At 39.4% G+C, this 24,829-nt stretch overlaps 3 protein-coding genes across 10 annotated transcripts in view; 2 read left to right on the forward strand and 1 right to left on the reverse strand.

The window, feature by feature from the left end:
• PPTC7 (protein phosphatase targeting COQ7) overlaps positions 1 to 9,077 on the forward strand; it is a 22,905-nt gene extending 13,828 nt beyond the window's left edge. The window contains exons 4-6 of the mRNA XM_030024865.2: positions 1,719 to 1,842; positions 3,862 to 3,991; positions 5,426 to 9,077. Of these exons, the coding sequence (XP_029880725.1) occupies positions 1,719 to 1,842; positions 3,862 to 3,991; positions 5,426 to 5,484 (313 nt within the window). The 3' untranslated portion in view covers positions 5,485 to 9,077. The remainder of the gene's footprint in view (positions 1 to 1,718; positions 1,843 to 3,861; positions 3,992 to 5,425) is intronic.
• Positions 8,160 to 24,667, reverse strand: RAD9B (RAD9 checkpoint clamp component B). 5 transcript variants are annotated; one of them, XM_030024858.2, is made up of 11 exons: positions 19,282 to 19,374; positions 18,296 to 18,366; positions 17,212 to 17,361; positions 16,575 to 16,689; positions 15,485 to 15,584; positions 14,438 to 14,544; positions 12,373 to 12,479; positions 11,837 to 11,901; positions 11,133 to 11,255; positions 10,434 to 10,701; positions 8,160 to 10,111 (listed from the first exon to the last, which is right to left on the reverse strand). In XM_030024858.2, the coding sequence occupies exons 1-11, from the start codon at positions 19,313 to 19,315 to the stop codon at positions 9,980 to 9,982; spliced, it is 1,272 nt and encodes a 423-aa protein (XP_029880718.1). In that variant the 5' UTR covers positions 19,316 to 19,374; the 3' UTR covers positions 8,160 to 9,979. The 5 variants fall into 5 exon arrangements, with proteins under 5 accessions (XP_029880718.1, XP_040982146.1, XP_029880719.1 ...); XM_041126212.1 differs by lacking the exons at positions 18,296 to 18,366; positions 19,282 to 19,374 and adding an exon at positions 24,605 to 24,667; XM_030024859.2 differs by lacking the exon at positions 11,837 to 11,901 and having other exon boundaries at positions 12,368 to 12,479.
• On the forward strand, positions 19,429 to 23,748 carry VPS29 (VPS29 retromer complex component). Of its 4 annotated transcripts, XM_030024866.2 has the most exons (6): positions 19,466 to 19,591; positions 20,135 to 20,146; positions 21,682 to 21,756; positions 22,184 to 22,375; positions 22,843 to 23,078; positions 23,383 to 23,748. In XM_030024866.2, the coding sequence occupies exons 3-6, from the start codon at positions 21,718 to 21,720 to the stop codon at positions 23,498 to 23,500; spliced, it is 585 nt and encodes a 194-aa protein (XP_029880726.1). In that variant the 5' UTR covers positions 19,466 to 19,591; positions 20,135 to 20,146; positions 21,682 to 21,717; the 3' UTR covers positions 23,501 to 23,748. The 4 variants fall into 4 exon arrangements, with proteins under 4 accessions (XP_029880727.1, XP_029880728.1, XP_029880726.1 ...); XM_030024867.2 differs by lacking the exon at positions 21,682 to 21,756 and having other exon boundaries at positions 19,429 to 19,591; XM_041126214.1 differs by lacking the exon at positions 20,135 to 20,146.
• Positions 24,668 to 24,829: the final 162 nt, after the last annotated feature.

The following is a 24,829-nucleotide window of genomic DNA, read 5'->3' on the forward strand; positions in this document are numbered from 1 at the left end:
GTTTCCAAATAGCTGTGTTTCCCGCAGCATATTGTATTTGACCAAAACGCACAAAAAACTGTTTGGCGGAACACCGAGCTGGGAAATGAGAGTATTAGGAAAGGACAATCTGTTCACAGAAATTAGTTGTTTCAAAGACAGACTTGTACTTGTGTCTTTCTCTGAGAATGTCAGGCTGATCCATCCTCTGACTTCGTGAAGTCTCACCAGAAAGTAAAAAAAAAAAAAAAAAAATCAGCTTTCAAATATATATTAAAATACAGCTCTCAAATAATGGTTATACGCTCATTAAAGCGATATCCCTCTTCTGAATACAGGAAGATGATAAAGGGATCCTCAGAGAGTGACCATAGCATACAGGGAATGCAATAGGCATCTTAAGTTTTTGATACAAGGTTTGGACTTGATGATCTCAGGGGTCTTTTCTGACCTAAATGATTCTATGAAATATCAAGGCTGATGCAGTAAGGTTTATGACTTTAATGCCAAAATAGATCTTTTTTAAAATGTTGGTTAAATTGTTGAAACTCCTGATCATTCTTGCATGTGGTTTTATTACTTCATCATAAGACTGCAGAGAGGAAGCTAGGGTAGAACTCTGAAATTAGAACCCTTAAATAATCTAACCTCTTTATTAGACTAAAATGAAATGAATGATTGAGATTCCAGAGCTCTAAAAATCTTAATTTTTCTGAGATTCTATGTCATCCATGGGAAGACAAAAAACAAGCACAGGGATAATTGATAATGTCCAGCGGAAATCAGGAAAGCAGAGTAATCTGAGTCATCACACAATAAGGAAAGCGCAAGATAAATGAGCTTCCACACTTCAATTCTGAATCATGATTATAGCTTTCTGGCTAGTTTCTGCACGGTTCTTGACATTAATTAGTACTCATGGATGTTGTCTAAATGCTTCTCCAGTACTTTTTTTTATTTGTTGTCCCAGTAAAATGTTAAATTTGGCTATATATGGGACTACGCAGGCAATCTTAACTCTTAGCTTTCCTGCAGCTACAAATCCGTTGAGCAAAGCAGCTCTCTTGCTTTTTGGCATAGCCAAATGGCATGGGATGCAGCAGTTTCTTCCTTTTGAAGACCCCTGAAGAATCTTTAAAAATGAAGCGTTTGTCATTATGCTGCTTCTGAGAATCAGATTTTGCAGCAATATTCATGGCCAAAATAGATGTTTTCTCCTCTCGGTATTGTGTAATGTATTAGACGTAAGTAGACCAACTGGCTATGGTCTCCTGGTAGCCATTTCAGACACCTTTCATCTTCCATTGCATTAGAAAGTGATTGAGAATCCGTAAGTGTTTCGGCCGTTCCTGTTATGAATTGTCTTTCAAGTATAGCTCTCTTACATATTTAAGATGAGTGAGAAGGAAGCCCTGAGCTGCCATCCTACTTAATGGTTTCCATGGAGATACACTTGTGAAGCAGATTAGTTTGCAGGATTGTTCATCTGGGAATTTTAAATGCAAATCCTTTGTGTAATAGCTGGAACATTACCTGTTTACAATCACAGTTCTTCTGTTGTAGCTTTCTTGACAAGCCATCCTGGTGCAAAAGCTCCAGTTAGTGATTATTTCTTTCTTTTGCAGAAAAACACATAACAGTAGTGAATTACAAAAGCTGTTGATGTGCTGGTTTGACGTTGCTTGGTGTCTTAGTGAAAGCTGGAGTCCTCTTCTTTAACATATCTGTCATCTTCACAGCCCTGATGCTGCTGATAGTACTTCTTTTGATGTCCAACTTGGAGACATTATTTTGACTGCAACAGATGGACTGTTTGACAACATGCCTGACTACATGATTCTGCAGGAGTTAAAAAAGCTGAAGGTAAGTGCGTGTATTCTGAATCTCTCACATCTTTTGCACTGGTTATCTGTCACAGTTACTACTATTACTTTTTAGGCATGTAACTTTTGTATTTTATATAAAAGACCCACCCCAAAGTGCTACCTTTTAGAGACTTTTCAGTTAATACCCCATGTGAGCAATAGAAAGGAACATTGACCCCCAAAGTGCCATCTCTTGGATCTGCACCCAGGCTGAATCCAGAAGCAGCAGTTTGGGCATAAATTTCCCGAGTAGCAGCTGGTACCAAGTCACTAACTAGTGATGGGAGGGAGAGGAGGAAGGGCGAGATGTTCAATAGCAGGCACTGCCCTTGGCCAGCTGCTCACACAATTTATTTTATCTGTACTTGCAGGTTGTAGATGATATACATGAAAATACAGCATTCTCTCTTGGGTTATTTGAGGGGGTGAGCTGTACACTTAAAAGTAATTTGAAGCTTTTCTGAAGGGTTATAAAACAGTAATTCTAAAGTAGTGCGGGCTGTCTGAATTGTGGGTTGTGTGTGCTTGAAAATCTTTAATGTTCTGTAAAAAAAACTTCCCTGGCAACTTCTCTAGGTTAGCAACCACAAATGTTCTTTTTAAATAGTGAAAATACATTAAAATATTTTAATTTGGATGAGAACGTTTAGCTTAAGGCTATTTACTTATAGAAAGGAAAGTATACTTAGGAGATATCAATATGTATAACCTCCCTGAGGAAACTATTTTGTTATGAAATGCAAATAAGGTTAACATGCAGAGTTACAGTGTGGTTTTAAAAAAAAATTTGCCTGCTCTTACCTGCAGCTACATAACTGAGAGGTGATGTCAGACACAGAATGGGTCCTTACAGACAAAATGTCTGACAGGCCTCTGTGCATCAGGCAGACCCTTGTGTTTCCCCCTCTCTGCACTCCCCACTATCACTCTCAGTGCAATATTCAGGTCTGAAATAGAGAAGCTGTGCTGTGAAATGGAAAAAGAGAGCACAAGCTGTCACAGAGGCTTTAATCTGGTTAGCAAAGGTAATGACAGCACTGAAGGTGTATCAGCGTGCTGTCATAGTTTGGAAGGGCCTGGTGGGCTGGCCGCTAACCTATGTGGCGGTTACTTATGCTATAGCCAGATCATACCTCTGTCTGCTGTCCTCCTGCCTCCCTTTCGCTGCGCAGAGGTAAGGTTAGCCTGGGTGGACACTGGAGATGGAATTCCTGTGTGGAAGAAAGTTGAGCTCCACCTTTTGGCGTGTTTGGGATAGGCACTGAAGTTCCCTGTGAGGTTCAGCCAAAAGTTAATCATGTAAATGCCTGCTAATTCCCCAAACGGCGGGGAAGGCTCTTGAAATGGCAAGGCATTTTAAAATAGTTACAAACAAAAAGAGCAGTGGTTGTCATCTCATGTTGGTTTGAGTAAGAAAAGGCTTGGAGTAAAGCAGCAGAGTTACTGAAACAGAAAAAAAATGGCACTTAAAATGCAGTCTGTAGAAAGTGTGTGCGTGCTCAATAAATTTTTTTCTCATCTAACTTTTAAACTGCCCCTTCTCCCCAAGAGTGCTCTTGTCAATTTGGGTACGAGGGTCAGAGAAGTCAGATTTTCCACTCAAGATAAAACATAATTACTTCAACAGAGCCTACTTTGTGAGGGAAGGATGGTTCTTCCAGTGTTAGCTGCTACTGTAGCTATCAAATATCCTGCTTCCCTCAGGTGAGACAGTTTAGTCTATTCTGAGTATTAGCCTTCTAAGTTTCTAAATTTTGCAAATCCTCCAGAACCAAGTCTTGTAGCTGCTGGTAGGGAATAGAGGTCTGGACTTCAGTTGTGAAGATTTGCAGTTCTAACCCAAATTCGTAAAGCCTAAAAGATGGTGAGGGTTCCATTTGGAAGTGAAGGTGACAACTAGCGCCCAAATCTGTGAGAGAGGTCCAGCAGTCAGGGATCTCTAAAACTGACATGCATCAGCAAAATGGCTACGGGTAGACTTTCTTACAAGAATAAACTTTTTTTCTCATTAATTTAGAACTCCAACTATGAGAGTATACAGCAGACTGCAAGAAGCATTGCTGAGCAAGCTCACGAGCTGGCATATGATCCCACTTACATGTCACCGTTTGCACAGTTTGCATGTGACAATGGATTGAATGTGAGAGGTAAGATCTCTTTTTTTTTTTTTTTTTTTTTTTTCCTCCTCCTCCCACTCCTGCTATCTTTGAGAAATCTTAAGCAAAGTGAAGTTCTGTTGTTCCCAGATCTGATAGAACAGAGTGCTAAGAAATGCGGTTGGCAGTAGAGCACCAAGCTAGTGCGCTGGGTTTGGCAAGGACCCCAGCTCCTGACGTAGGTCATCCCAAGCCCTGGCTGATCAGAAGCCTCCTGTGGGGAAGCAGCTGGAACGCAGAGAACTGATTTTTTTAAACTTTTTTTTAAATGTAATATGTACACTCCTGCCCCAGGATTCCTGCCTGATACAAGTTCTCCAGGCTCTTGGGGAAACTGTACTTGATTTGTTCCTTGGATTTGGGTGTGTGGGTGGTGGGTGTGTGTGGGTGGGGGGGGTTGTTTTTTGTGGTTTTGTTCTTGTTTTTTTAAGGTCTTCTATTATTGAAGTTTTTAGCTGAGATTCTGCTCAGTCTTTGGTAGGGTTTTTTTGGGGGGTTGAAATTTCTGATCCTTGTACCGTTAGCATCCCTGTCCTGACCTCTCCGTTGGTTCTACTTGCTGTGCTCTAGAAAGATACTAACACCTGGCAGAGTTCAGAGTCCTATCAAACACCTTCCACCCCTTCCCCCCCCCCCCCCTTTCTTCTTTTAAATAAATAAATAAAATTCTGCTGGTAAAGATGTTCTCACTATCTCTGTATCAGGAGGACAGGATTTTCTGCAAGACCCTTAAGCATCTTTCCTAAGGGTAGAGACAATAGCTGTAAAGCTTGGGCTCTGCGTTGCTACAGACCTCAGTCATTCAGTAATGAAACTGCAGATCTCCTGAGTCCAAAGGACTGGTTTGACTTCCTACATAACACCATCCCTCTTCTCTGAGCCGTTTCTCTAGGATTTGAGTGTCTTGCTCTAACTGTTGAGGTTTGAAAAGTGACTACTAAAAACGTTAAGTAGCTTTTAGAAAGAGATGCCGTAATATAGTGCTGGAGAAGATGCTAAAGAGGTGTTTGATTTACAGTAGAAATTCCTGAGAAGATACTGACTTTGTTGCCACTTGCTTGTAACAAAACAATGTCAGGTTTTTTGTACATTTATTAAATAAATAAATAGTGTGCTAAAAACCGGGCTTTCTGCTCTACTGGCTAACAACAATGTTCAAGGTTCTGTACTCCTTTTAAGCTACAGTGAGATCACAAACTATTAAAAGGAGAGTGCTTTTTTGCTGTGTGAAATGTCATTGCTACCCTCATTTGCATTTTGGAAAGGAGGTAGAGGGAGCAGAGTTCTTGTGCCTACACAAAACAAGTTTTTGAATGTTTAAACTTTTTTTTGTTTTAAAGAGCTTTCCATGGGGGAATGTCACAGATTATAAGAAGATGACCCACTGTGGTTTGAAGAAATAATTTTACTTTTCTTATATTACAGGGGGAAAACCAGACGACATCACCGTCCTTCTTTCTATTGTAGCCGAGTATACAGACTGATCTGCCCAGAGTGTCAGCTTCTGACATTTTCGTTATCCCCGAGCTCCTAGCTTCACACGTACGGTTTCCTGCTGGCAGGATTGCTTTCTTCCTTCGCAGCTGATCTCAGCAGCTGGTTTTCCAGCTCGTTGCCTGTCTTGAGATGCAACTGAAGTCCTTGTTAAGAACCACTCTCGTAGTACACTGGTCTCTGTCTGCCAGCAAGAAATGAAGAAGCTCAAGGCTTGAAGCATGTCTTTTCAGAGCTTAGTCATTGTCCTTAAAAGGGGGAGGATCAATCCCACGTTGTTACTGCATTTGAAATGTGACTTACTTTCAAAGGAGTAGGATTGGTTTATCATCTTTCAAACTAGATTCAGTAGATAAAACCTCTACAAGAGGGCATATTACTCTATTTACTAGAAACGTTCACTATTCATTAAAGGGTATGTTACAGAACACAGTTTCATAAGCATAGTCTTGTAACAGTGGTAGCTGAGGTTTCGTGTTTCTAAGCTCCAGTTTTCAGGAGATTTATAACTGCTGTAAACATTCTGCTCTTGCCATACATGGTGTCAGCCTAGGAGCCTTTTCTAGTACAAAATTTCAAAAACCATACTTAGTTCAAGTTATATGGATGCAAATGTGTTTTGTGATTTCAGGTGCTTAACTGTGATCTTAAAAGTTCTGCAGATCATTTGTCTGTAATGGGCCTGGTATCTGGATGTTTTGGCTGTGGATAATATTTTTTTTTTTTTTAAACAAAAATTTTAACTCCGTTTCAAAAAGCCGAGCTGGCCAAAGTTGAGGTCCTTTCAGCATTTTAACCCATCTCACCAGCGCGGGCTGATATGGCATAAATGCTACAGTGGGAGGTTGCACAAAGAACAGATCATCCTCAACTCTGAACGTCTTCACTTTTGGTAGATAATTCTGTTGTTAATGAAACATGATTTATGTTAGTAATTGCCATTCTCGCTTGTGTAGAACAGAATATGCTGCACCAGTTGAAGTCCAGTTGATCCTTATCTTTCTGACTCTCAAACAAGCACCTCTTTGCTTATGCTGTGGCAGCAGCAGTTAAGTGCATAAATGGAAACTATTAATGAATAATCAGCAAAACTTACATTTCAGTAACTAAAGTTTAGGGTTTTCGGAATGAACCTTAATGATGTTTACAGTTATCTAACAGCCACTTTGCAATATTACATTTCCTTTTGAATTACAGTAGCTTACATTTGTTCCCCCCGTTCCAGCAAGCTTTCCTTTTTCTTTCCCGAGGTTCATACAAAAAGCTGATAGCTGTAAAGATATATATATTTTTGGTCAGTTTTTCATTAACTTTTTTGCTGGTAGAAAAGTATGTAGAAATAAATTAAAGCCATGTTTTTATATATAAAAAGTCGGGTAATGTTGCTGTTTAGGTGAGTGCAGTTAAACTTGGTCAGTAAGTAATCTTACCTGCTCTCAAAAGGAGATTTTTACTACCTGGTTTATTGTATTAAAACTGTTTAAGTTTGAGGTTACCTCAACTTGTTTAAAGAATTTTTGTGGACTTGTACTGTATATTTGCGTAACTATGTTAAGCTTTTATTTAAGGTCATTTAACATGTACCATGTACATGTCATTTTACTATATTTCAATGCATCATGCTTGTAACAGGCATTTCATTTATAATAAGAGTGATTAATTTGGAAGCTCTTCAGTAATTTATCTGCTATTCCTAAATTGGCATAATGTTAGCTATCTATTTTAAATCACCTTGTAAGTACTTGTCAAAATGCCTTAACTACCCGAACTTGACCAAAATATTATTTTGGTGAGGGTATGGGGAGGATTATATTAATGAAGAAAAATTAATTAGTTTTGCGATCCATGGAGCAGTGAGTGGTGGATAACTTTGCACAAATTGTCAGTCCTTGTTGTTTTTTAAAATTGAACAAGCTGTGTCTAGCTGTCTCATTAGAAGGAATGTATTCACACTGCAGTATAGGGCTTTGTTTCTAGCATTTGGGAGGGGCATTTCTCTCTCAAATCTGGGTGTCTTTACATTTTATTCTCCAGTATTCACTGTCATGCTTCTTGATTAGAGCAGATTTGATCAATGATTCTTTCCCTTGAACTTACCTTAAAATGATGCCCCTGCAGACCTGGACTGTGTTGCAGTCTGACCCCTCGTTCTCAGCATGCTCATCCCCAGGCCTCATTATCCTCCCCCCCCCCCCCCCCCGCCTTTCCTAGAACTGTACATTGGGAGATGTATGCGGATCAGATAGATGAGTACAGCGATGGTGCTTACCCCTGCGGGAGGTGTTGTGTGCACTGTACTCCACCGCTGCTGGGCTGGGGTCTGGAATCCCCGAGCTAGCAGAGAGACTCGGCTGGCTTCTCTGGAGCTGAACTGTGCTGCCTGGCGGCACTGCGCCGAGCCTGGTGCTCTGTTAAAGCCGTTCTTAGCTGAGCAGTATCAACAAAGCCATTTGCCTCATATCACGTTGTGATTTTTTTTTTCTTTTTTTAATAAAGAACAAATTTGGATTTTGTTTTGCAAATCATGAGTTTATCCCTCACCAGACACACCAAAGACCAGTAAAGCTTATAGCTTTTCCATCTGTTTATAAAGCAATACTGTATTATAAAGAATTGATATTTTTATCACATGCTTGATTGTTTTTTTTTGTTTTGTTTTTTTTTAAAAAGATGTGCACTCAACATATCAAACCTAATTTCTTCCTATGAACTTAAGCTGTCTGCGCACAACCAATTTTTGGAAAAGGAAATGACAGGGCCCATACTATCAAAATAATTTTAAATGATGCATGAAGCAGTAACACTTGCTAGGAATTAGATTATTGTGACTATTCATGAGAGGCATACAAGAAAGGTGTGCTGTGAAATGGAAGTGTGTGCGAGTGGAGCACAGGTTGGCTTTCAGCTGCTGCAGAGGGTGGGTGTGTGTGTGTTATCGGGAGCAGCCACCTGAAGGAAGAGTTTTACACACCAGTAACTGCGTAACATCACAGGACTGGCAGGAGCTGGGATTTCTGCAGCAGCGTTACTAGGTATTTGGGTAATACAGGGCTAAGATGTGGTGAATTGGAAAACCTCTGTGGTTCCTTGCTACTTTTACGGCTATCTTTGGGAGACCTGCAACATACAGTTTTACTCTAAATGTACTTTCTTTGTGTTTATGAAGAAGGTATGGCTGAAAAAAAAAAACCAAAACACAAAAAAACAGATTTTGGGACCAGTTATGACTGAGTCAGGGAGAAGGGAGAGGCAAAGGTCTGGCAGAGATGTGAAGGATTTTGTGATGGAATCTCTGTCTCTCAGTAATGGACATCCTTTCTCCAGGGAGAAAACTCAGTTGATTGTGTAGAAACTGACTGCATGAAGTAGTTTCTTACAAAGATAGCTGAAATAATGAAGCAAATCTGAGTCTGTATCTAATGAGGATGCTTTTTTGTTGTTAAAATGAGACTATCATCTATGCTTACCTAAGAGGCGATTATGTGAATTTCATGTCTGAGGTATAACTTATGCAGGAATAGTTCTGTAAATACATTTAAATGAATTGTAAAGATATTTAATAAATATAGTATTTATACTAAAATGTGTTTTTTAAAGTAAAGTTGATTGCACAAACTGTGTTAATGCAGTGATGTCATTGGTGGCGCAGAGATGCACAGCCACCAATACTTGGGGTATTGGGCTCTCATTTAGAGAAGGTCTATTAGAGTGACACCATAAAACTCATCTGTAACAGTTTGGCAGACAGAATAACGATCTTTTAATTGACCAAAGACTGGAAATTCTGGTATTTTATTCCAGTGTGACTTACAACACCTCTGGTTATTCAGTTAAATGCTACTTCTACACACTTTCCGTGAAAATACCGGCTATTCTACAGCAATGATGTGTTTGGCTGTGGCAGGGTGGATGGGTTTATTTTCCCAGCCCTTGTAACTTTACAACAGCAGCTTAATTTGCCTGAAGTGGTAACGCAGTTTGAATTCTCCAGTGCGAATGTACTGAGAGTTGAACATCCAAAGCAGTCTGCCTATAGAATACATAGTACACAAACCTCAACCTAGTCAATCATGACCTAAATTTATATTGCATGATGACAGCAGCTCCCAGTTTTAGAATGACCCGGGGTGGTGGTTAACGTAAACAGTGAATAAACACTTAATCTGTACTTACAGAGCAGGAACTGATAAAGTACTCAGTATTGAGGTGAGTTTTGTCCTTTTTGTGTATCGCTCTTGCAGAAAAAAGAAACGGGCACCACTTGAGCAGAATTTCCACTTTCCAGACTTGAATAGGTATTTGTGAACTGCAGTTTACCACGCAAGCTCAGAATACAAATAGTTTCTGTCGAGTTCTAACTTGAAGAACTGCAATTAAACTTCTTTCTAAAACTAGAAATGGCTCCACAATTACTGCGTCAAACACACTTTTATCTTTCAAGGCAATCCCTGATAGTCTTTACTTGGATTCAAACACTTCACGTCACTAGAGAACTTGGGAGCTCTGCACGTTGCCAAAATCCTCTTCGGTGTCGCTAGCTGTTGCTAAACTATGGAAGGTGTGGCTGATGGCATCCTGCTCCTTACAAGAAACTGCTCCAAAGAATAAGGAATGAAACTGGAAAATGCAACATTTACAGAAGTAAGAAACCACATGATGCAGAATTTGGAGGTTAGTTATTTCTAAAGCTTTTGCCACTTTAAAATCTTTACAGTGTCTCCTAGTAAAATACACCTGCCACCTGCAAATATTTCCAGCATTACAGTTAAATGTGGTAGTGGTGTTCTTTTGCCAGCTGTGCTGCTGTGAAAGCCAGTTCTGCTGAAACGCCACGTGCAGAACTGAATATCAATATGCAGTAACCCCCAGGCTACACGTAGCATTCTGCTAAATACCAGCTGAGGTATTCCACTGTAAATACAATTGGGAGTCTCCTTACCTTCTGATAATGAGACTCTCTTGCCTCTCCTCCCAGCACTGCATGGCCCTCTGTCTCAGTCATGGCTGTTCCTTCCATGCCTGTCACCTCTCTCATCATGATTCTGGGAATACTTTTGATCTCTTGTTTTGCCAGAAGACTCACAGGTTTCGCTGGCTCTGTGTTTGGTGCGCTTCCATCCCACGGTGGCTTTCTGGAAGCAACTGCTTCTGGATTGCTGTCTTTATCCATGGAATTTGTCCCAGATTTACCCATACCGGTCTTCAAGCTGGATTGGGGAGAGCAGGTCAGGTTAGTAACTGGCTTTTATGTCTTTTTGTTAGAATGTCTTTATTTTCTGTTAATGAAAAGCATCATGGCTTTCAAACAGATTATTAACAAGTATCTTCCCTTCCCCTCCTACTGCAACAGAACCCCGCAGAGATAAAGGAAAGCAGAAGCTAGCATGGAGTGCTCACTGTTGCACCAAGTTCTGTTGCTGTACATGATGTCGAGATGTTCCTGAACTTGGTCTAGTTCACAGTTTTCCTATGAACAAAGACTCCAGGATCTGTACAATGCTTACCAATACCCTGCAAGAATGAGCAGATCGCTTCCTCTCCATCTTAAATCTGACTTGGCTGGAAGATGTCAAATTTCAATTTTTCATCCTCTTAAGGCAGTCTGCCTCCCTCACCCGCCCCTGAAGCCCACTGTCACCTCTCCTGCAGCTGTGAAAAGTCAGGAGGCTGCTGGGAAGCTGTCTCCTTTTCAACGTCAGACAAGGTAGCCAAAATGAAGCTGGCTTCCAGCACCATATCTTCAATGCTGAAAGCAATTGGTCTAAACACAGATATTCAGAGACTAAGATGGCATGCATAATGACACATATTGTAGGAGAAAATACAGCTCATGCAATTCTATACATAAAGATTAAAAAGTGGCTCTGTGAAAAGCTGAAAATCTAATATATTTGCTGCTGAAGAATATGAGATGGCTCCCTGTTGCAGATTTAAATGCACCAAGAGTAAATGCTATACAATATTATACTTAGTCAAATTATAGTTTCAAATATGTAACTGTTAAAATTATATTTTAAACAGAAAATGTATTGTTTCTTTAGACTACTAAATAAAATAATTGCATGCATTAGACTGAGAACCTGAAGCATCCAGGTAACTTCTATGTAGGTGCTCATACTAATGAGCATGGCTAGCTTAGTAATGCTGGTGCCTATGTTAAACACTTTATGCATAATAACAAACTACTTAACCCTGTATCGCGGATTAGAAATGCAGCTTTTGGTATGAAATGAAGATCTATTTTACTGTTCCAGTTAAATATTCATTGAGTAACCTGCAGACAAAAACTGACTGTAGAGTTGTAACTGCAGTAGTTCTAGTTGGGTATGTTCCAAAACGTACTTTCCAGATACGTCAAAATGGATTGAGACAGGAACACTGGTAGCTTCTGAAAATGCTAGTAGTCCCTGAAAAGAAGGGGTGGGTGGTTAAGTGCTGTTTTAAAAACAGAAGATCAGTATTAGAATATAAGTTTATCCCAGCTGTTGTTTAGTGGCAAAAAGAAGGTAAAAGTCTACTGCTTCTAGAATACGTTTCTTGCCTTCCCTGCCTGGAGCTTTGCCAAAGGAGCTTCTGCATGGAGAACTTCTGTGGCCATGGTGCTTTCTCCAGTACGGTTATAGTGTGTCTGCCCAGCACTGAAACTACATTTTTGTTGTTTTAAAAATGTTTCGCTTGCCTTTCAAATGCTACTGTGAGGGAGTCCGCAGTGTCCTGAAGATCCTGGTTTTCAAAGCTAATCCTCAACCAGCTGGTGAAACACTGTGGCTGGTCAGGAGGCCTGGTGGAACACTTCCCAGGGCCATTCTGCGTTGTCCTGAGCAAGTCAGGCAAATTAATGGGAAATGTTTTATTTTCAAGACAAATTATTACTTTACCCTCAATTCTTTAAGGCAAAACGTCACTTCAGAATCTACTCCAACTTGAAAGTAGTCAAATTCATCTGGATTTAGTTGTATTTCAGTAAGCATCGTCTTCGAAAAATCTGTTTAAAATAACAAGCAAGCCAAGGACTCAAAGGAGTGAAGTTTGAACTCAACAAAACTATGATTATAACCATGAGGTTTTTACATCAGCATTGTTTGAACAAATAATTGTATTTTTATAGTGACTAACAGTAATAAATGTTTAGTTCATCTATTTCATAATTAAGTAAAATACAATCCTCTATTTATTTACAGTATATTATGTAGATTTAAATGGCTTTTAACAGAATCTATTTTATGTTCCACTGTGTAATCTAAGCTGATACCTGCTGTCATTCTTGCAAAGCTGCTTTGTCGACAGGCATTCATCACAAATAGTATTACCGGCTGCTTATTGTTGCATAGATAGGAAGACCAAAATGCCGCATGACTTTAACAGATTAATCATAAGTGCTGACAATCATCAGAGGACAATGAAGGTGGACTTAGGGTCTTTGTTTTAAATTATAATCTTTTCCTGATACGTAAGTGGCAACAGGAAATAGGCTCTTCAGTTTCAGGTGTTCTATTGTCGCTTGTTATCATTAGATTAGTCCGTAGCTGTTATTGGGTATGTGAGAAGAAAGCAAGAGGGTACTTCCATGATGCATTATGGTCTCAAGAGGCATTCAGAAAAATTCTACAGCAGCTTAAACAGTACACACCTATCCAGTTCTCTTCCAAAGCCAGGCTGCTAACGAAGTATTACAAACTGTTCCAGTCTTCTGTTTCTCTGCTCAAGAGGTTTTTTTGACTCTCAGCCTTCAATAAGGCCCCACTGCCTGTTCAAATGTACTCTTGTAAACCTCCTTAAAACTCTAGAAATACATACTTGTAACACATCTGCCAGCTTCTGCAAGGCAGAGCCTACCACATGCAAATGAAAACAAGTCTAGGCAGAAGGTGTAATTGCTTTCTTTGAAAATTAAACCTGAATGTGGAAAAACACAAGCCATCACCAGATGTTATGTTCAAAGGACACATTTTGTTTCAGGGCATACAGAACACTTGCTGCAGGCAGTATACTGCATCACATGCTACACAACAAGAACAATGCTTGTAATTCCTCCTTTTTCTCCTTGACCGTTTGTATTTTTGGTATCTCATTAAATTTTTACCTCCTATTTTCTTCACTTTCTTTCTTACAATAACACTTGTATGTTTCTAAAATAACAAAATTTGTCATTCAAAATGTAATCTTTTTAGTGTCTTTATTTTCAGTAATTTCTTCCCCATTTTGCTCCAGTCAGTTTCCACCACTTAATCCTTCTTGCTCTCCACTGTTTTAGCCTGTTCTCAGCACAATCCCCACCCCTACGCTCTAGGCAGTCATCTTTTTCTAGGTCATTATCCTCAGCTTTGGTCACAAGCAAGCATGAAAAGCATCCCTTTATTATATGATATACAAGAACCTATACTTCAGAAACACAATTATATCTTTAAAATTAGTTTGAGTCACACACCAAGAATCTAGATTGTTCTCCATCTCAGATGGAGATCTGAAAATGGCAGCACGTAGCGTAACAGCGTTAGGCCAGCTAACACACTGTATTGCCCTTATACTAAAATACACTCCGTAATGATATCAATTCTATAATTACGGTGTTCAGATTTAACTACTTCTTTTTAAAACATAAAATTACCTCCTTTTTCCTGTCTGTTGCCATGCTTCTGCTCTTGCAGCACAGTAATTACCTCTGTTTAAGCCTACAGCAAGTGGCATAATTTATTTCAACTGGCTGCTGAGTCTGGTATCTGCCACTGATACCAGGAAAATGTTATTAAAAACATACTTTCTTAAAATATATTAAAACAAGAGGGTGGCAGTATGACTTAAAAATCTCTCTCTATATGTTCCCTCTCTTAAAAATCTCATACAGCCATAAAATGCATTCTCTGTTTATGTTGCAATAGTTATTGTTCCTTTAGTTCACCCGCTTTGAAGTCCCAATATTGTTAATATTTTGCATTTCCTTACCAGTGTCTTCCTCAGTGTAACTCTTGAAACAAACTTTCATTGGAGTAACTGACAAGGTTACTTCTTCTTGACTGGTCGGAAAGTGAATCATTATATCAGCCAGCAGCCTACAAAATGTCATTCAACATTAAAATTATTTTACCTGCCACAAATTACTAGCTAGCATTTGTTACTCACATTAGAAATTAAAATTGTTACTTGGCAATACTGTTTGAAAAACTGCCTTTGAAAAGCGCACCCCTTAAAGTGTGCTATATCCTTTTAATTGATTTGTATAGTAATAGGTACATAAGAAATCTAAAAATACAACCAGTAATTACAAAAGCAAATTTGTTTATATTTAATGCCTGTGTATGCTGCCAAATCAATCTTACACATATATAGATTGCTGCTACTTTTCTTTATGTATGTATCACAATTCTGAGCAAACCTTGGCATTCTATACTCTTTATTCCAAAGCTTGCAGTTTTAGAAGTTGCATAATCTTTTTCTAAACACAAGACATAGTATCTATACAGTGATACCTTTAAACACCTTTAATGCTTTAATGGTTGATTATTGTGACAAGAGCTCCTGTGCACAAGAAACACTTTTAATAGAAATGCTGTCAGGAAAAGCACAGTCTAACTGTTCTTTGCCTTTGCTTGCAATGACAAGCCAAATCTTGGATTCTTCCAGGAGCTGCTTTTCAAAGCAGAACTTTGCCTTATCACATTAAAAAAATTGTACTTTTACCACTGGACTCTTCGCCTATAAAATTAAAGCACTACTTTATTTGTCATAGGCAGAAGTTGCTCAAAGGTGTGAATTCAAATTATACATTTCACACTTTTCAAGGTTAGACTGAGTAGGATTAATGGCAGAATGATCTCTTAAGTTGTAAAGTGAAAAATCAAGCACTAGGATACAGGATTTAGGAATTTGCCATTTTTTACTGTGCCCTAATTAGATTTTCACTATGTTAATGACTATGAGAGCAGTATTGCTGCCTGTATGATTGTTTGGGTTTTTTTTTCTCCTCAGAAAAACTATTTTTGTATTCATTACCTGGGGTGGACTTTAAGTATGTTTGGACACATGTGCTTTGCAAAAACAGCCTGCAATGGATCACATTCTTGACACGTCAGATTATATGTTTTTACAACACCTAAGTATAAAGCATATGAACAAAAATCAATACTGGTCTGTAATTTTAAATGTTTTTTCAGTATTAATTGTTCTTTCAGGAAATCTCAATGGAGAAAGTAACCAAGCAACTTACTCTAGCTACATGGAAATAACTCACCCACAAATAGAAAACTGAATTAACCTGCCATCTAAGACTTCCTTCACCCTATTAGTTATGCCCCTCCAGGATCTGAGTTTTTTAAGAATCCACAAGAAATAAGTGAACAGCAACAAGTGCAACAAATGCAGGGGAAAAAAAGGCTTCAATATTTAACTGGTATAACAATATAAATGGTGGTGGAATACAAAAGGCAAACCCTACAGATCTCAATGTGTTTCTAGATAAGCATGAGCTAAGAGAGCTTAATTGTCTTGAGACTTAATATATCATCTCATTATTAGTAATACAAGCTAGATTTTTAATAAGATAATTCACTGCCTATTACACAGCACAGCTCAGCAAGCTATGTTGATAGATGATGGTTCTTTATGAGTTTGGCAAAGACTAATGCCGATGAATATACCTGGTGTTCTGCTGGACTAAGGATGTCAGACCTGTTACCGTGTTGAAGAACTGCAAGTATTAGAAGTGGAAAGACCCAGTAAATCCTCTAGTTCAAACCTGCCAAAACAGGATTTCCCTCCCTTTCCATAATGTGGGTTTTTTTTCAGAATTTACTCCAGCCTAATTCTAAATGTTGTAAGCATTAGGCTGACAATTAATACATATCATGCAGTAACTACTGAAGTGAAGAACGTTCATCTGATAAAGCCTGTTATAACTTCATTTTAACAAGGTGATGCACATGATAAATATAAATTATGATGTGAAGAGGCTGAAAGTGTTTGGCGTAATAGTGTTTGGTATAATATTCCATCGGTAACATTCAGTTAATTACACTAAATATTGTGTTGCCCTGCTGTTTTAAACTGCTTCAGTTTCTGTAAAGTCACTTTATGTGTAACCTACCGTATTTGCAGAGGAGCTGAAAAGTTATGTGATGATCATTAATATTTGTACAAATGCTGCATTTCTCTACATTCCTTTCCAGCACATTTACACATCTAAATACAGGAAGAACTGACTGTAAAAAAAGTAAAATAAAAACCAGTGCAGAGGTTATTCACCAAGCAGTTTTGCAATATTATTTCCCTAGTTTCGTACAGTTTATCTCAAGCTCCTGCTTTTATGGCTTCCCCAAACTGCTTTGTAAGCAGACACTGAGGCAGCCGATACTGATCCTTGCCATCCTCACCCGCTATTCCAATACATGGCCAACAGATCTGTTTGCTAAACAACTGGTCAAAGCTCTCCTGGCTCATACTGGTTTTGAAGGCTACAGGAGAAACACTCCAGAGGCAGAAATGTGGTATTCCTTCACCCCAAGATTTAGCTGGTTCAGACTTTGGGAACCACAGGGCACAGCTCAGGAGGTACAACTTCTAAACATAATTAAATACTAATGCTCTCTTTTGCAGAATCGCTCCGAAGCGCTTGAGTTTAGAGCCATCCACATGCCTCTATGAGCCTCCCCCTATAATTTCATTTGGAAATTGGGCTAATTTGCTGCTTACAAAGCTGTGCATAACAATCCATTAAAATGTACCTTAATTATCAATTTACATGGGAGGGATAACTGTTTTTCCTTCTGACATGGTTGAGACACAGCTGTCCAGCAGTAATGTTGAAAAAACATAGATGAGAAGAAGACATATGCATATGCTGACCTTGAAGAATTTACTGATCTTAAGGCAAGCTGAAAATATAAGTAAAATAATTTACTAACTCAAAACTATTTCATATCAAACCTTTAACAAAAAAGCCATCTCTGTGCTTTAGTACCATACCTAAACCACAAAACCTTTAAATGTGTACCTCTCAAAATAAATATAGATGCGTTATGGATACAATCGTGTTCAAACTTAGCACCTTCATTATTACTGGTCAGAAGTCACTGGTATAATACAGGCATAGGAATCCAATCTATGGACATTTAAGTGGCCCTGAAGTGTGAGTAACCCAAATACTTACAGCTCAGCTTGCATTTGAGGCATTTGGAGGACTGGAGTTTATTCTAAAACAATCTTCCTGTACACCCATCCACATGATAGGTACAAATGAGGAAAGACACTACTACTAGCACTTCAAAAATTCTTCAGGTATAAAAAGAAATTATCTCCACTTCTGATTTTCCAGCCTCCCAGCAAGTTAAGGAGAGTTGATTGCTTTTAACTAAGAAACCTCTAGAGAAAACCCTAATTCTGCTGGAAATGGTGTTTGATTAATCAGAGGCATATTAATGGATGCATTCTTCCTGTTGAGTCATACCGTCACAAAAACACGTTGTTTAGAGGCAGCTTCTGATGTGGTACAAAACATAAACCTTTTGACCCATGACAACAGAAATAAAACCCTTGGTATTAATCCAGATGTCCTGGACAAGCTTCAGCTTGGGTAACAAAAAATCAAAGAATACTAGGGGCAGAGTAGGAATGAATCTTCCATAATGTAATCTGCATAATTACAATTAAAGAAAATATGGCATTTGTCCATATTGAAAGTGGAGGAAGCTGAGAGAAAACATAGCTCAGACTGAAGGGTACCTGTAGGAAAACAACACAATATCCAACAACATAAATACTACGCTTCTGAGAAAGATTTTCAAATTACAATAAATCAAATTCACTTACACCTTTTTCTATGGGGTCAAACGAAAATTCATCACTAATACGTGCTATGGCATGTATTGCTCTTCCAAACACTAGCAGGGAAAGAAAACAGTGCAATATGCAAAGTTAAAAAAAAAGTTATACTGTATTTTCTCCAGAATAATTTAAGAGGAAACATTACAAATTTCCTACATGTTTCAAAGAAAACCGATGGTACGGTGGAAAACATTACTCTTTCCTTTTAGTAGCACAAACACCTTGATGTCTCCGAAAGCTGCCTCCAACGAGGCGCACCTCAAATGTCATCTGTCCCTTTGCAGCAACTGGCATGACCTATGTCACCACGAATTAATTCAATCTAATTGGACAAAACACCACCAAGGTTAGAAATTACATTTTGTAGATGGCAACAAGTTTGTGCAAGTGGTAAGCGGTTGGGCGTCTGTAAAGATGTAGCCCTAAGAAACACAGAACAAAGCAGCAGTGGGTCTCAAAATTTGCCTCTGCCCACCCTGGCACTGGCACAACAGCCCTTTGCATGAAATGCTGTGCACAGGAGGTTTAGTTGGGCCTCTGGAAGTAGAACGGCGTGCACAGGGAGGCACCCAGCTAAGCAATGAATTCTCCACCAGTAAGTACCACAAATCCAGGCCTCTACTCTCTAATCTGAACAATCTTAGGAGGCTGCACACTACCCCACAAAAATGCTTTTGTCCTTCTGGGGATGAGGAAAAGGCAGCTCCTCAGCTCTGCTGTGACTGCAGCGGGGCTGCCTGCAGCTCCAAGTGCTTCGTGTCCCACTCTGCACAGCCTGAAAGGCCCCACGGGGAAGCCTGCTGAGGGCAGTGCCAGGGACCCCAGGGTGACAGCAGGCCAGTTACACATCCCCATGGCCGCTGGCCCTGCTGAGCTGGACTGCCCTGAGGCAGCCCCACTCTGGAGCGCCTGTTTCTTCCACACAGACCCCTCTGTCCCAGGCTTTCTGCCTCCCCTGGGGCCACGGGTACCTCTGAGATGAGCCCCCGCAATGACACACTTCATGACCGGCTGCCAAGCCCTCGCCTCCACCGCGCCCTTCCCCTCACACGACGACTGCAGAAAAAGCGGGAACTCCCCACCTCCGCGGGCGAGGGGTGGGGTCAAGTGCTCTTCGGAGACCCGGATGTCTCTCCGGGGGAGGGGGGAATAGCTGCGGAGAAACGCGTTTCGGGCTAGGTTGGCCCTTCGGAGGCGCCGTAGCGGGGTGGTTGGCGCCGGCCTGGCTTCCGGGAGGAGCCGCAGCGGCTGGTGTGAGGGAGCGCGGCGCCGAGCAGGATGGTGAGCGGCGGGGCCGCCCCGTCTCCCACCCCCGGGCCCCTCTCCCCCGCCGCGCCGGAGGGCATTAGGCTCGTTTTCCTCCGGCCGCAGTCCGTCGGGCCTGGTGGGCGCGGGGCCCCCGCGGTGCGGCGGGAGGGCGATCCCCGGCCGGCGGCCGTGCTGAACGTGCGCTTGGGGAACGTTTTGTGTCAGTCGCCGCCCAAAAATCCGCCTAATGCCCAGCTGAGGTAGAGGGAGGGGCGGGAGGGGAGCGCGGAGAGGAGGTGAGGGCCCGCCGGTGGTGAGGAGGCCGTGCTGAGGGGCTGTCAGCGGCGGGAGAGCTGCCGGGGGCCGCGCGAAGGAGCCGGTTTTATATATATATATATATATATGTTTTTTTTTTTTTAACGCTTCTCTCATAACACCAACAATCCATTAATTATTATTTGCCTATTCATTTGGCTATATTTTCTTTTCTGTTGCTTTCTTTTGTTTAACATTGATCATGTTTCGCCCTGTTTTTCATTCCCCCCTGTCTGCAATCAACTTCTCCATTCCAATAAGGCTGGGCACAGAGTAAGTTTACTCCTCTTGGCTGTTGCTAACACCGGTGGTAAGGGCTTGTTAATGTTACTAGATGATATGAACGTCAGACGGTACAAATGAATTGGGGGCTGCTGTTCAAGCCACGCTCAGGATTGCACCTAAATTCCTAGTAAAAGCTAGATGTTGTAACATTCTTTGCCACTATTTTATGTTGCAGATACCTGTGATTATTAAACACACTTCAGTGCTTTTAATTGTTATTGTAGCTTGCCAAGCTTTTCTTTTAGTTAATGGGAGCTCAGACGTGATTTGGGGGAAAATATGGGGCCTGCCAGTTTGCCAGCAAAGGAAGCGATCTTGGTTGAAAGCACACACTCGGCTGACTTCAGTGGGGTTATCTGTTTTAAGTGGCAGTATAATTTTATTAAACCTTAAATACATAACTAGTGTTGCATGTCTAAGCCCCTTAAGTGTCACAAAGAGAATCTATCTATTGCCACTTTAATAATCAAAATTGCTTGTTACCCATTTTTTACTTGCATTCAGGTGTATCGTCTCTAGACTGATGCTAGTAAGGATATTTTTCACTGGGAACTCTTGAAAGACCATCAAAAATGTGTCTTTTCCCTCTCCTGGGTTAGTTTTAAAATGGTAGCTCCTTGATTAAAAAACTCTTGTATTGCTTTACTGATACTTTCAACCATCTGTTCTCCAAAGATGCATGGCTTTGATGATGGCACTGAGATGTTCTTAATCTAAAAAAAACCAAAAACCAACCAACCAAAGAAACCCACCCCCCAAACCAAACAAAAACCCCACCCAACTTTCCTCTGCCTTTTTTGATGACTGTTAGCATGAAGATAGCTGCACGGCCTAAAAATTTTAAAAGCAACTATTAAAAAAGGTAATTTTTTAGCATAGTCACTACTGCTTTTAGATATATCTGTCTGGGCCGTGTCTTTTACAAACGCATTTGATGGCTGTCATTTTAGGAACTGTCTTACTAACAAAGCATTATGGTTGGAAGATAAACTGTCTCTTTTTAAAATGGAGCTATTAATCAAGTTAACAGGGATGACTGTCTCTAGATCCAGTGTTTTTACAGTGTAGTGGCATAACAACCCATGCTTTATAGAGCTTTTCCTGCCCTTTTTGCATAATTAATTTATTGCTGTGTTGCTCACATTAATTATTTCTTTATTCGCAGATTTAAAGCCTGTGATATTAAACTACAGTCTTACCTCATCTGAATCATTAATTTTGAAGCCCCTGTTAAATTTGTTTTCACCTTGCATCTATTGTACTGAAATTAAGAATATATAGAACTGGTAATAGAACCACTGTGCAGTAGTCTGGCTTATCTTCTCTGCAGTGCCCCCCCCCTTTTTTTTATTGTTTTTTGTTGTGTTTTTTTAAACTGTTATTATTATGCTGTTGTTCAGTGGTTCCTACAATACGGACCCTGAACAAGCTTCCTATTCTGGTCAGCTATTAACACATGTTGCAAATGTGCTGCTTTTTCTTTTTTCTTTTTTTTCTTTTTTTTTTTTTTTTTTTTTGATAAGGAAGAAAACAGTTAGTTAAAGTAGAAACAAACTTGGATGAAGAGTTTTAAAGGGAAGTGGCCACAGTTTAGCCAGGTCTGTGCTTGAGAACATGTACTAGAGATGTCCTATGTTATTTTTTTTTGGATGTTTAAGCAGAAAAAAAAAAAAAGTGGGATAGTTTAGGGTAGTTCCCAAAATTGTGTAAAATACATCAAGTAGTAACGCATTTCTGTTGTTAGACCTTGCAATGGCTTTCAGCAACAAAATAAAAAAATAAATCTGTAGACTGTTCTGCTTTTAAGGCCCTCCTCTGGATAATGCTCTACATTAGTAAGGGCCCTTGTTTTCCCTCAATATAGCAATATTCCATCACCATTTCATTCTTATTTTAGTAGCTTTTACATCAAAATGCAAAGTTATGAAACTGAAGAAAACATTGCAATGCTTTCTGTTTCCTAATGATTCTTGTCTTAATAAGTATCTGTAACGATCTTTCTTTCCTGTCATGACACCTGATAAGTTGGTGTTAGTATTAGGAGATCTTCACATTCCACATCGATGCAACAGTCTCCCAGCCAAATTCAAAAAACTGCTGGTTCCGGGAAAGATCCAACACATCCTCTGCACAGGAAACCTCTGCACCAAGGACACTTATGACTACCTCAAGACTCTGGCTGGGGATGTTCATGTTGTCAGAGGGGACTTTGATGAGGTAGTGTCCTCTCTTGATAATGACACTTTTTTGTGCATCTTTTATGTAAAAGGCAACATTTGGGTTATTTGTAATTTAAGTAAAAGTGGGCAAACTGAGGTTATGTAGTACTAAGAGCACGTAAAAAGCAAACTGGGCAAAAAGAGCTGGGGTTACAATCAATAATGTGAATTGCACAGTAAGTTCTCATCTGTCATCAGTATGAATAAAAGTAATTTGCATACTTGGCTATGCCTAGGACTTCAGCAAACAGGACCTGCTGTTGTCAGATCTTTTAAGTCCCTTGCATCCTACCACATTCTCCACAGTGTTCATAAAAGCAGCTTTATAGCTCACATTTTGTAGCAGTAGGACAAATGACATTGAATATTTCTATAAGCTTTCCCCCTCTCTTCTTGGTGTTGCACAGAATTGTTTTTAAATATAAATCTGTACATCTAATCTCTGTGTGGTTTTTTTGTTTTTAGAACCTGAATTATCCTGAACAGAAAGTTGTAACTGTTGGACAGTTCAAAATTGGGTTGATTCATGGCCATCAGGTTATTCCTTGGGGTGACATGGCCAGCCTGGCACTGCTACAAAGGCAATTTGATGTGGACATCCTAATTTCAGGACATACACACAAATTTGAGGCATTTGAACATGAAAACAAGTTCTATATCAATCCAGGATCAGCTACAGGAGCCTATCATGCCTTAGAGAAGTAAGTGAAGTATGGGAAGTATCTGTGGGGATTTTCTTTTTGATAACAAAACTGAACTACAAAACTCATTATGAAGGTTAATGTTTGCATTCTAAACGTGGGGGAGAGGAGTGGTTGATAGTACTTGCTAAATCTCCTTGACTGAAACAGATGTGAGTGAAATACTTAAAGCTTCAGATCTGACGTACTGTGCTTACAAAATCCACATCCATTTTTCTTAGAGTATTTCTGTTAAGTTGTGGCAAAACATTGTAAAGGTGATTATATATGCACAATTAATATAAATTTTTTCCTCTCTTTCCAGTAACATCATTCCTTCATTTGTGCTGATGGATATCCAGGCTTCTACAGTAGTTACATATGTCTATCAACTAATTGGAGATGATGTGAAAGTAGAAAGAATTGAGTACAAAAAATCTTAAAAATGTTTTTGCTTGTCTGGTATTTTTACCATCTCATTCTGAACTGCAAGTTACTACAATACTTGATTGCTAGTTTACAGTACTACACTTCCTTGCTAACAGCTTAACAATGTAGCTTATTGATAATAACTTTAAAACAACATTGTGTTTGCTTTTCTCTGTATCAATTGATTTGTAAAATACTCCATTAAAATGACTGTTTAAATACTGTTCCTTAATGTTGTAATAAACTCCACTTCATAGAAAAACTAAGCTTTATGAACTGTTGTTGGGAAACAATACAGCAGTTGTAGTTGATTTTAAAATGCCTGAGGCTCTGGTTTGGTGAATTACTTTTAAAGGATACTCGTAAAGGGCTTGAAAAAAAAGATTGAGGGCTCTGGGGCCATGTTACATTTGCTTCAGAATCCAGTTGATATTTAATTTTCTCAACATTCCCAAGTAAGTTAAAAGATTAAAATAGATTGATAGATTCTGAAAATATTACAATTAAGTCATCATTTACAGTAGTAAATTCACTGTAGAAAATTTAGCTTTAGTCTTTTTATAATCAAAGCAGTTTCAAATACCACTATGCTTTAATGAATGATGGTCTCTTTAAATCTATAAACAGTGAAGAGAGGCTTTCCTTTATTTATGGCTTATATCTGACACTACATGTATAGGCACTTTGCTCCCATGTACAGAGGTTTTAAATAATGTAATTCCATATGACACTCGTACTACTACTGAAGACTAAACCATTAGTTGTTCAAGAATACTGGACCTTTTGGCTCTCCTGTTCTCATGACTGCAGGGGACTGAATGTATTTTAACAGCTCCCATGTCTTGTGACTGCTAACTTTCCATTAAAAACAGAGTTTTATCATTTGTCTCCTACAGAAGAACATTTAGAATGGTGGCCTGTTTCCTCTGCAGATGTTGGCCTTTGTATTATGACTTTTTCCAGTGCAGTATCTGTGCAAAAAGCTGTGGAGTATTTGTCTTGAAGGTTTGAGTTAAACTAATGGTTTTCCATAGAGCTTAAGGGATCAGCTAGAACCCTTACTTCTGTGTCATAAGCTGACTAAATAACTTATTTCTATTCAAAATAAACCTGTTTACCTTAGAAGACCAAGCATTTCAGCCTGGTATCTCGGGAACCTCTGGCTAACTGCTACTTCATGCAGTGAAACATACATCTATTGCTTTATCCTGCTGCAGACATACAGAAAGAACAAAGTTGAAAAGAAAACCTTAGCAAACGTTATTCAAGGAAGGTTAGTGACTGACTGGAAGATCAATTTACTGACAACTTCATAATTAAAAAAGGTTTCTAGAACACTGTAA

The sequence above is a fragment of the Aquila chrysaetos genome, chromosome 9 (genome assembly GCF_900496995.4).
Source record: "Aquila chrysaetos chrysaetos chromosome 9, bAquChr1.4, whole genome shotgun sequence".
NCBI classification, from domain to species: Eukaryota; Metazoa; Chordata; class Aves; order Accipitriformes; family Accipitridae; genus Aquila; species Aquila chrysaetos.

Coding starts and splice junctions, on each gene's coding strand:
- RAD9B (XM_030024858.2), bottom strand. CDS start 19,315: ATGAAGTGTGTCATTGCGGGGGCTCATCTCAGAG. Junction 10,702..11,132: donor TTTTCACAGCTGCAGGAGAG/GTGACAGTGGGC, acceptor TCCCCAATCCAG/CTTGAAGACCGGTATGGGTA. Junction 10,112..10,433: donor GAGAGTCTCATTATCAGAAG/GTAAGGAGACTC, acceptor TGCATTTTCCAG/TTTCATTCCTTATTCTTTGG.
- VPS29 (XM_030024866.2), top strand. CDS start 21,718: ATGAAGAGTTTTAAAGGGAAGTGGCCACAGTTTAGCCAG. Junction 21,757..22,183: donor AGTGGCCACAGTTTAGCCAG/GTCTGTGCTTGA, acceptor ACACCTGATAAG/TTGGTGTTAGTATTAGGAGA. Junction 23,079..23,382: donor GCCTATCATGCCTTAGAGAA/GTAAGTGAAGTA, acceptor CTCTCTTTCCAG/TAACATCATTCCTTCATTTG.